We start from the raw sequence: 11,952 nt of genomic DNA, 5'->3' as shown, positions 1-11,952 counted from the left end.
TGTGTGTGTGTGTGTGTGTGTGTGTGTGTGTGTGTGTGTGTGTGTGTAGACGACAGGAGGAAGGGTCAGGGAAGCTGGGGACTGGGGGTAGGGTATAGGGAATAGGTAGAGACAGAAGAACTTCTAAATCTCAAACCCAAGACTAATAGACTAAGTCTTCAGGACAAACAACAAAACAAAAATTAATCAGCCGTCAAAGTCTCTTGTTAAAGAAAAACGTGTATTTTACAGTTGTAATTTTTTTTTAACATCAGCACATTCTTGGTGATGTGTAGTTAGAAAATTGTGTTTATCAGGGAAATTTGAATTCAGACTTGATATTAAATGGTATGGGGTGATTGTTAATCATTTAGTCAAGAAGTGATAATGATATACAGATATGTAAACAAAATGCTCTTATTTTCTAAAGGTATATGGGACTGTGTAGAGATGAACTGACACCTCAAATTTGCTTTAAATGGAAGGAGAGGCAGGGTATAGTGACAGCATTCTCAAAAACTAGGCATCATAGAAAGCCAGAAGCCTCAGCATGATGTATGTCCTGAAGAAAAAGTACCTTCCTGCCATAGTGATGATTTGTGCTTATGCCCTCTGAAAGTTCCAGTTTCTAAACTAAGTTCTGTCAAACCAACAGAAAACTTGTAGGAGAAATGATAGACCTGCCTGACAACTGTGGCCCCGGGAGAACTCAGGAACAGGTCTCCATGGCCCACAGGTTTATATCTGGGTCATGTTTCTTCAATACATTAAGTCTGGTGGTTGGAGCCTCCCACTACCAGCATGAGAAAATTTCAGCCCTTCCCATCCCACTCTGGCATTCCGGGGCACAGCTTCCTGGATGCTCTTAGCCGCCACCCAGGGGTAGCTGTGCTCTGTTAGGCTCAGCTATGAATGACACACACCTCTGATCCTGACAAGGTTTCCCTCACTCCTCCATCTAATCAAGGGGCTCAACAGTTCTCCATTAAGCGGTTGAGGACAGAGCATTGCCGAAGACTTAGGAAGCAGCTGACACACCAGTATCCAGACACTCCCAGAAAGGGCTCTTCAAGGGCTAAGCAGTGCTCAGGTTCAAAGGGCAGCCCTTCCGTTTAGCCAGCCTGCCTCCAAGATGGCGAGGAAGCTTCTGCCCCATGTGAAAGAATTCCAACACGGCACATCTCGGGCCCAACACCCAGCATCTGATTCTAATAAGGAAAGGCTGCCTCACCACGTGGACTTCCTGTCCCAGGAAGTGTGTCTTCCTCCTGTAACACGTGCCATTGGAGACCATCTACCTTAGAGAAGTCTTCCTTTGCCACCTTGAAGGGTTGGTCTTTGCTTGTGAGCCCAACCAAAATACTTAACCCTAGTACCTGCTAGGTTGTTGTCTATCCATTGACCCTGGTCTGGACATTCTCCAGGGTCTACTGGCTGGAGGGTCAATCAGATTCATGTTGGCTTCTGTGCATTTTTCTTCCTCCAAATGAGGGAGAAGCTCATTCCTAACCATTTCCTGAAAGTGCTGGCAGCACACAAGGAGATGCATGGTGAGTCAAGAAATGTCCCCCGTGAATGGCTCAGGGCATCCCAAGTTTATGCCAAGCCGAGAAAACATCCTTTATCCCCCCGCCCCTGTTTCTCTCCCAGGCCACTGTGTGTGAATCCTGGGACTGAATCCATTTCCTGAACAGGACACATCACCAAACATCATTGCAAACTGTTTCCCCTTCATTTATCCGCAAGCGGCAGCACCAGGATGGTGCTGCAGAGTTGAAGGGATGGAGGAGAACAAAAAGAAACATGTTGAAGAAACTGAAGAACCTCACTTTTTACATGGACCTTCTTTACATTTACATTCTTGTAAAGCACCGTGCTATTTTGCCTAGTGAAGGCATTTTTTGTTATGTACAAGCTTTATTATTTAAAAAAAAAAAAAAAACCTTAAAAATGAAAAAGCAGGGACTTAAGAGATGACTCAGAGGTTAAGAACACTGGCTGTTCTTCCAAAGGTCCTGAGTTCAATTCTCAGCAACCACAAGGTGGTTCATAACCATCTATAATGAGATCTGGTGCCCTCTTCTGGCCTGCTGGCTCACATGCAGGCAGAATAGGGTATAAATAATAAATAAACAAATCTTTTTTAAAAAATGAAAAAGAAAAAAAAAAAAAGAGTATCACACACAGCAACTAACCTGACCCCAGAGCCTATGCTCTTTTAAGGCTATCCACATTCACCTTCTCATGGTCTGCTGTGGGCTGGAAACCGTCTCACACCCATTTGAAAGAATCGTGTCAGGAACCTCTCTCGGACAGTGTTTGTTCAGTTTTGGGCTGAGAATTTGTATTAACCTAACTGCATGAAAACTGACAAGAAAACAAACACACAAGCAGGTGAATTCCAGCCACCCCTGTTCATGGAACCAAGGACTTCGATAGTGAGGCGTGGGTGTTTCATGGTGGCAAGAAGACTTGAAGATGCATGTCCCACTTCGCTGTACAGCTCGGTACTCGCCAGTAGCCACTGGCTGTAAACACAGGTGGCTGAGAGCTTGATTGTGAACCTATCGAGAAGAAAACAAGCATGTGTGTGGTTTCCTGGAACTTCAGCAGTTTATTATTACACTTGGCTTTTGTATGAAATCCCCATTTCAAGATGGTTTAGAGACTGAAAGAAAGCCCTGTGCTGGAGAAGGCAAGGATGTAGCCCAACTCAATGAAGTCCATGAGTAACATTCCAGAACCAGGGAATGTGATTTGAATGTCCCCTTTCCCCTCCCCCAGCCTTGTTTGGGAACTTGGAAATGAGCCTGTACAGCTTTATAAAGATGACTTAAACATCTCCCAGAGATCATCAGTGACACATCTTTGAAGCCAGAGGAGTCACTATATTAATCTGAGTCCTATAATGCTTTCCACACAAGGGACACATCCTGTAAATCATAGCCTTCCCATGAATGTGCTGCTTGCACAGCAACAAAACGAAAAGTGGCAGATAAGTGACCCCACTTCAGTCTCTTCCTAAGACACTGAGCTACAGAGCATCTGTCTCATATGAGCAGGCCTTCTTCTGGAGCTGGAACTTTCAAAGCTCCATTTGATGGTAAGAAACTCCCTCAAAGGAGAGTGAAATACTAAATATTAGGGACCCTCCAGTGTTCTAAAATATGGACCTAGGAGGCCATTTAATTCTTTCTGTCTTTAGTGAGCCAGACTCTGCGGCATATCCACAATAAAGTTAAGGGTTATCCTAATGAGGAAGGATATTGTAATGCTCTATGGGAATAAGGCAGTAGAGGCAACACAAGAAGGGATTTTGAAGGAAGGGTGGAAATCAAGAGAGAAGAGAAGGGAGGTCCATACAGAAGGGAATGAGAGAAACTCTAGCATGTCAGGATAGAAGAAAGACTTCAGTCAGCTCTTGAGAAGCGTGGGAAAGCGAGGAGTAAGGTGGGAAAACACATGTAAGACTTCATTTAATTCACGAAGGGCTCCGACAAGCTTGCGGAGACAGGAGAGTTACAGCAGTGACTTCCACCTGTGTAGTCGTCTGCAAATGGACAGCTTGAGCAAGCTCCTGGTCAGGAGGGATCCATCGCAGATAATCAGGACAGGCAGACCTGGGAGCACCTTGCCTGGCTTTCAACATGGATTCTGTCATTCACTAACCATGAAACCTTAGATACATCATCGCTTGTGCTCAACTGTAAGAACTGTGTCCTGGTGCCTTCTGTCAACTGTCAGAGGTTTCTAGAAGGTCCCTGAACTAGCGTCAGAAGTTACAATGGTAAATATTAGTATTCAGTTAAACACACACAGTTAAACACACGTGAAGTCATGAAAGGTGTCATTCGGGAAATGCAACCAATATTAAAAGACTCTGCCTACAGATTGTTAAGAATCACCAGCATAGAAGGAGTTGTGGCCAGAAGTCTTAGCTACCAAGTGTATAGAATTAGGAGCTGCAAAGGGGGAAAATACGGTTATGTTGGCATCAAAGGTTACTTTTGTGCCTGCTTTAGTTCCCATATGATGACATGGAGACCTATTACATTTATTATTAAGCTTCAAGCACCATAACTGGACAGATACCCATCTATTCTAACCTGAATATGCTAGCTTTGCCTACTTACCAGCCATGTGCCCTGTTACCTGTCTTCTAGTCTCTCCCTGACCTCTCCTGCTCCATTTTTGTCTTCATGGCGACTCCTCCTCATGGCCACCTCCTGATGATGACCTTCTCCACTCCCCTCTCTCTCTCCCTCTCTACCTGGGATTCCCCAGCTAGGAACAGAAGTCCCGCCTATTGTCTCCTCTGCCCAGTCATAGGCTATTCAGCTCCTTTATTTACCAACCAGAAATAATTGGGGAGTAATTGTTATACAGCATTGAGGCAGGAGATTTCTCAATAGCAATGACAGTACCAGTTAGCATTTAGCTCACTGCTCGTTCAGCAATTAATAATCAAATACACAGAGACACACCTCAATACACTGTGAATGTAGGTCACCTAGATAGCATTATGAAATAAAAATCATCTCACTGAGCTGTGTGCTAGCCATTGCTGTAAATGGAGAGAATAGTTGAGTTCCTCAGGTCCTCTATACCGGTGGTTCTCAACTTTCCTAATGATACAACCCTTTAATACAGTTCCTCATGTTATGATGACACAACCATAAAACTGTCGTTGCTACTTCATAACTGTAATTTAGCTACTGTTATGAATTGTAACATAAATATCTGTTTTTCAGCGGTCTTAGGCAACCCCTGTGAAAGGGTTAGTCAACCCCCAAAGGGGTTACACCCCACAGGCTGAGCACCCTGCCTGTGTACTGTGTTGAATGCATTCATTGAGTGAGAAGCCTCATTAAGAGCTCATTAAGAGCTGGTGTGTGATTCTGAACAACCAGCCCCAACCACCAATGCCATTATATTCTGTGATACGGAAAAAACGCAAACAGCACCGACCTAAAGAGCCATCCTTTCATCAAGGATGGCTGGCCAACAAGCTCCCAGGGTGCACCTGTCTCCTCTACATTCTGGGTTCTGGGTTGTAGACTTGTGCCACCATATCCCACTTTTCTTGTGGGTGCTGATAATCCAAACTCCAGGCCCCATGCTTACCTAGCAAGCCTGCTGGCCGCTGAACCATCTCCCTGGCGCCACTCTGTTTTTTGACAGGCTTTGAGGCATTGAAGGTAGACCAGAAGGCGGGGGCTACAGAATGACTTTAATGCCATCTGAGGACAAGTTTATTTTGTTACCTTCACAGAATAGTGTAGTTATGACACAGCCCTTTTTAAGGGAGTTCTTTGTGTGAGCGTCTTTAAGAAATATAGACGCCACAGGTGAAGCGTGCATACGAACAAAAACTATGTTCTACGTAACCTCCTCTGCCTTTGCCCTTTTTCCAGCCCAGAAGTATCTGTCTTGACAGCTATGACCTCCGGTGCCCTAGATTAAACAAATGTGATCCTATCCAGGCTTGTTTTCCCTAGAGAATTAAAAAACAACAACAACACAGCTTTAAAAATGGTAACACGTTTGTTTACTCCCTGTTGCAACCCTAAGAAGTAGTGAAGTAGGCGGGGCTTACCTCCAGCTGCAGAGATGAGGAAACCGGAGGTTGGAACAAGATCACATAAATCACAGGGCAGCACCTGGGACTGACGAATTCCGTTCTAGAACATTCTGCTCCCCGGAAGGCAGGGGTAGACGACCACGCGTAAATGTGTTAATAATCTTTCTCACACATATTATACTGGAGGGGGGGAACCTTGTGGGGTTTCTAGTCTAGTGGAAAAAGCACGTGTTAAGGAGTCCATTGATTTTTATTTTTGAGTGAAACACAATGGGGATGGATGCCAAGCATGGTCACGTGGTACCCAGGGAAAGACCCCGAGGAAAGCACTTAAAAGCCAGATGAGGAGCTGGGGAAAAGCAGGTGGGGAGGCAGGGTATGAGGGAAGGCTGTGAGGAGTTCGGTATGATGGAGAGGCTGAGGGAGGGAGGCGCAGAGTCAGTGAGGTACACATGCAGGCTGGAGACATGTCTGTGGGGGCCTCCTCTCCCGGGGGAAGGATCTGCTATTTTATCTTCGGTGCTGCTGGAGGATTATACTGGACTGTGAGTTTTTTAACGTTTTAAACGACGCATTAAAGACTGTGCAGTGGAGGAGGGAGGGAGGAGGGATGGATGTGAGTGTGCTTCTCGAGGGTGTTTTGTGGCTCGTTGAGGCCACAGTGGTAGACACCAGCTCCCATCTCACAGGCTGAGAGAGCCAAGGTTGTTCAGGTTGCTCCTTGCTCTCAGCTTAAAGGAGAAAGGTGTCTTTAAAGAACACTGCGTACATGAGTGAATCGAGTTTGGCAACAAAACCCATGCTTATTGCTCTTTGCGCAACTGGGCTCTGTCCTGGTGGCGGAGCTAGAATCACCCACATAGTGGGTTGACTCCTGTGTAACCCTGAGCTTGGATGCTGCATCCATTCAGAACCCCTTAGTGCTAGCAAATGCCTGACTACGGTGACAGAGTTAATCTTGACACCTTGACCACAAGGTACAAAGACCGTCAGGACAACTCCATTCTCAGGTGGGTGGCAGCTTCGTCAGAGCCCTCTGAGGAGTCTCTTGTCCTCGGGATGTTTATTTTTAAAGCCTGCTATTGTCCCCCCCCCCCACACACACACTTCCTTTGTAGTGTTCTTATTAAAAAAAAAGCTCAGATGATTATTCCCCTGGCCGGGTGCCAACATCCCGGCTCACTCCTTTCAGCTTCCTGCTGAGGTAAATAAAGAAAATGTCTTTTTCCTAAAATAAAGAGCCAGCAGGTGCCCTTAACTTCTGAGGACAACCTTGAGTTTCTAGCTCTGTTTTATAGGCCACAGCCTCCACTGTCCCTGGCCAGGAAGGGCCATCCTGCCCTAGGCAGTTTCTTCTATCCAGTTCCATCATGTCTGTCCTGGTGTTCTTTGCTGGTGACACCTCCGGCTCCTGTGAGGACTTTGTCCCAGGATTTCACGGAGCATCTCGTTATTAAATGGCATGGAGAACTTTCTAACCTGCCACAGCTCTTGGTAGCCTGTCTAAACTATAACAAACAGATAAATTTCATGGAAGTAGGAATTGCGAAACGAATGTCTGAGCGACTCTGGTGAAGTGAGAGTATAAGAATGAGGAAAAACAAGCTGAGGGGCGCCGAGAGGCTAAACATGTTCATTCGTGGATCTTTTCATCAGTGACAAGTGTTTTTTGTTGTCAGCCCTGGGGCCTGAACCAAGCCACGAGGTGCAGGACGTTTCTGAGGAGACAGCCTGCTCATGCAGTGGGCCCTGGAAGCAAGCTGTGGGAACCGGGGATAAGCTGTAAAATCATGACTCTCTCTGTCCCGTGGAAAGATGAGTGCAAACGTTCAGAGTACTTTATTTACTGCGGGGATGATGAACGGAAGAATAAGAACCCTGGGCTTGGGCGACTAGGGAACCAGCATGCAAGAGAATGTAGTCTGTTGCCTAACCCTCTCGACTACCCCTGTGATGGCAAGGTGAAGAGGGTTCAAGAAGTTCCCTTAGTGGAGTTAAGTCTGAGTTTGTTTCCTTGGCACGACTGAGTGCCCACTCAATGCTCAGCAGTCTGGTAATGTGTAGAGAGCACACTGTATTGTCCATGTGATAGTCGTGAGTCACATACGGCTCCCTGAACAGAGATTAATTTCAATTAAGTAAAATTCTAACTCGGTGCTCAGTCACTTAGACACCTGTCAAGGGCTCGCTGGCCATCTGTAGCTTGAGGCTACTTCAGTGGACACCATAAGAGCGGACAATTTCTGCAGCACAGGAAAGAGCGCTGGGCAGTGCTTGCTGCTTTGGAAATTCCTAGCACATGGAAGGAACTGGTGTGTCATGCTGCACCAGAACGTGGTCTTTGGGGTCAAACCTGAGTTGGGATCTTAGCTCCACCACTTACTTCCATAGCCCGGTGGCAGGTTGCATGGCCCATCTGAGCCAATGCTTTATCCTCTGTCAAAATGGATGAACGATGCCTACCTCACTGAGCTAAAATGAGGATTGAAGGGTATCCGTGATCCCTATGCAGTCATTGCTCAAGACGGTGTCTGTTGCCGTCCTCATCATCTTCCTCAGATATGAGGGATTTCTATTATCCAGACAGACATTTCATAATCATAAAGTTCTGTCTTCGTCTCTGTAATAGTTCTGAAGATAGAGCTGTTTTCCCTATATTCCTTCTCTCTCTGGTAGTCACCAATTTCCCCCCAATGATGTAAGTCTTCCAGAACCTGGGTTTGGAGACTGTGGTACCCTCCCCTTTTTGATGACTACAGTAGTAAAGAATAAGCCACATATACACTATGATTGTTGACTTTAGTACAATTTCTGTTTGACTAGGAAACATGAATGACTGAGGCAGATGAAAGAAATGGTAACAAAATTCTTCCTGAGGGTAATCACAAGAGAGTTTCTGCAGTGACTTGGGGTGTATCTATTTAAGATATTTCCATCAAGAACCTCATTATTATAACGCGTTTTGTTGCCAGCTGAGTCCTGAAGTCCATGCTGAGGCACTGAACTCATGGTGGTGAGTGGTATTTCATTTCCTGGGAAAAAGACACAGAGAGAAAAGGAGAGGAACCAAGGAAGAGTTGGCGCCATGTGGGGTCCCCACAGACACCATGAGCAGCAGAGTGTTGGTCCAGGGTTGGCAAGAAGGAAATTTGGTTCAGCACAACTCAGGAGCTGATATTGCTTCAAACTTTGAGAGTCTGACCTGGAATAGGTTCTTCTAGGCACAGTTAAGCATCACACAATGCCCTGGTGATAATTCACTCAGTCCCTGTGCACAGCAAAGTTGAAAACATGACTATATTGAAACTCCTGTAAAGTACATGTAATATTTTCCATAAAGACAATATCATTCATTTTTTAATTATAACCTTCAACTCTATTGGGTATATTTTTTTCTTCTTCACTGTTGTAATTGTTACTTTTGAATGCCTTACTGTTAGAAAAATAAGTTCTCCTCAGCACATCAAACTCCATCCCACTCTCCAAAAAGAAACCAGACTACCTCCAAGGTTATTCTTGTGTTGTTATTGTGAGGATTACAGTCTTTCCCTGGAGATTGGTGCATGGACCATCATAACAACATCTTGGGTGGGTGCTGAAGATGCCAGGTATATTCTCCACAAGTACTGCCTTCTAGATGGGCAGCCATAGCCTGAAGAACAGTGTTAAGAGTGAGAAAGTATTTGTTCTGTTTTCCTAACAACAATGACATCCTTGTAGACTTTTCCTGTACATCAGGAAAATATGAGGAGCACAATCCTCCAGTCACTGAAGAAAATGGAAAGCTAGGTCTCTTGTGGTGTGAAGAACACCCCTGAAAGCAACCTTTGCACCCTGCTAGCCCTTCGGCTCCAACGCTATCCCTTTGGAGTTGCCTCGTAAGAGCCTCTCCTTCTCCTGCCGCCCTGGACTCCAGGCTTTGCACACAGCTGTGGGACAACTCGTGTTAAAATGCAAATTCATTTTCCATGGTGTTCCTTTGGCTTAAAATAGGATTCTCAGCTTGGAAGTCAGGCAGGGTAGAATCAAAACCTCCAAATGACAGCTTGCTGGAAAGTTTCTCAGTCTGTCCCATCCCCCTCTCCAAAACTCAACTAGAGAGCGTTAACTGACTGCATTTGTGTAAGCATCTTTGATGGAGGGAAAGTGCCTCCAGGGACTGGTGCCTCCTATCTGTAATAGAGCTATCCTTTCAGACGAACCGCTGAAGACCAGGCAACATTTGCTTATTTTATTGTAGCTAAGACTGTTTGAAAGTGGATCTAACAATGTGGCCACAAAGTCTCTTAACTTTCCAGTGCTGTGAAAACCATCTGTATCCTGTGATTTGCATGAGTGTCACGGTACAATAAGATAATTAACTTGGTTCGAGATAAATGGTTCCTAAGGGCCGGGTTGTCTCTGCTTTTGAGTGATGCTATGTAAAGATCTTGACAATGTTCAGGTATCTCTTGTAGAAGGGGGAACTCTTTCTTATGACCAACCCCAAGAAAACCAGAGGCCATGGCCATGGCCACAAGCTGGGTGGGGAATTTGTGTCCCACAGGGCTCCTGTTGCTGAATTCTGCATTTGCAATTTGAAAGTGTTTGCTGCATCTGGTAAAGTCGTGGGAGACACACCTCAGAGCTGCAGAGACAGACTCGTCCTCTTTGTTCACATCCCTAATGCTGGGAATCTGCCCGTCTACCTCGACTGTGACCTGTCCCTTCTCCCCTCTCCTTTCAGGTGTCGCTGCACTGGACTCCAACGTATCTGGAAAGATTGGCCTGCGTGCTGTGGTGTATTATTTATGTACCACCATCATCGCTGTGATCCTAGGTGATGCTTATTTCCGCCTCCTTCTTCCTCTCTGTGAATGTAACTCTGTGTCCAAAAAGTAATTGGGCTTTTTAGAACACACATTTTTCAGCCAGAAAGTATACTGTCAAGTCTTTTCTGCCTTCGAGTCTGCATAACACTTTTTATGTGAACAAAATGCAATACAAGTAGAATTTTGAGAGAGAAAGTAACATTTCTGTGCCCTGTTAGTATCATTGGGTAGAAAGAAGAAGGCCAAGAGTTTATATAACCTTAAAACAGGTAATTGACTTAGAGCAGTAGAATATAATTAGAAGGCCTTGAATGTCTGGAAAGCTCTCCTGCAGAACATATCCTTCGGAGGTAGGATGAAGACACAGGACAGTCTGATGAAAGTCAGACTTTGTTGCACCCTTTCCAGGCAGGAGGAGGGGAGCATGCTAAGAAGAAAATGGTGGCTGTCCCCATCATAGCATGGTCTTATGTTTGAAGACTTGGTCCAGCTTTTGTAACCCGCGCAACATTTTTAAAAGGATGGGAGCCCAGTGTGGGGAGAAAGGAAGGAAAGGTTCTCCAATACTGAAGCCAGCTTGACCCCGGAAGCCCAATTTAATGATCTGATAAATGGTTGGATGTGGGGGTAGTTTTAGAGGTAACTGATCAGGCCCAGCCAAATGGCCTGGGTGGTGGGGTTGGGAGACGTGCTGGGGGATGAGGAGGGTACTGAACCCCACTGTAAACCAAAGCCACTTCTCAAAGGGCCCTGAGCAAGACAGACATACAGGGAAAGTAGCAAAAGGAAAGCAAGATGATACTCAGTGGGAGACCACAATTCAGGCTCTCGTGGCTGGTGGCGAGCGTCCACTGGCAGAAGGCGGAGTATTCTGCATCCCAAAGCCCTACCCCCTCCCATTAACATTCCCTCCTCGTGGAAGAGGAGTGAGAAAGAGCACCAGGATATCTTTCTTCTCTGCTCCCCTCCAGGAAAGCCATCTCTGGTGCCCACATCTTTCCCATAGCTCCCCACTGCTGCTTGTACACGTCAGGAGATGGGCGCTCAATGCCACCATAGTCTACAGTTGTGCGCTCAGGTGCTGTAGCATGGGGACAATTGCCAGCAGCAAAATGAACCCTCCCTGAACTCCCGTCCTGTGTCTTCATCTTACCCCCCCCGCCCCCCGCGAATGAGAGCTTTCCAGATATTCAAAGCCTGTCTAAAGCAGGGCCTTTTTCGTGTGACCCTTAGGAGAGTGTCCCGTATCTACAGGTGGAGAGAACAGAAAGGCATCAAACAAATGGAGTGCCTTTACTTCCAATCCTTCTGTGGCAGATTTTGTAGACTGAAGAACGGCAGAAAGACTGTTCCCATCACCAGATAGCAATTCTAGGATGACACTCCTTCATTAAAAAGAAAAACAGGAAGACGTGTTACCTCACGTATTCACATCAGGTGGGGTCTGAGGTTAAGGTAGCAGTTAAGACTTAGTGTCTTGTTTGGAACTTGGGGCCCTCCATGTCACAGTATTGCCTGTACCACTGTGTCAGTTGGTTCTCTAAAGACCACCCCAGGGTACCAGATGCCCTGGAAGGTTTT

The 11,952-nt window shown here is 45.9% G+C and overlaps 1 protein-coding gene across 2 annotated transcripts in view; it reads left to right on the top strand.

The window, feature by feature from the left end:
* Slc1a1 (solute carrier family 1 member 1) overlaps positions 1-11,952 on the top strand; it is a 72,123-nt gene that overhangs the window by 41,306 nt on the left and 18,865 nt on the right. For both annotated transcript variants that reach the window (XM_055614008.1, XM_055614007.1), the window contains exon 3: positions 10,287-10,379. In XM_055614008.1, coding sequence (XP_055469983.1) covers positions 10,287-10,379 — 93 coding nt within the window. The remainder of the gene's footprint in view (positions 1-10,286; positions 10,380-11,952) is intronic.

The sequence above is a fragment of the Psammomys obesus genome, unplaced genomic scaffold (assembly GCF_907164565.1).
Source record: "Psammomys obesus unplaced genomic scaffold, mPsaObe1.curated_primary_1811, whole genome shotgun sequence".
Classification (NCBI taxonomy): Eukaryota; Metazoa; Chordata; class Mammalia; order Rodentia; family Muridae; genus Psammomys; species Psammomys obesus.
This window is presented reverse-complemented; position numbering and strand designations above follow the sequence as displayed.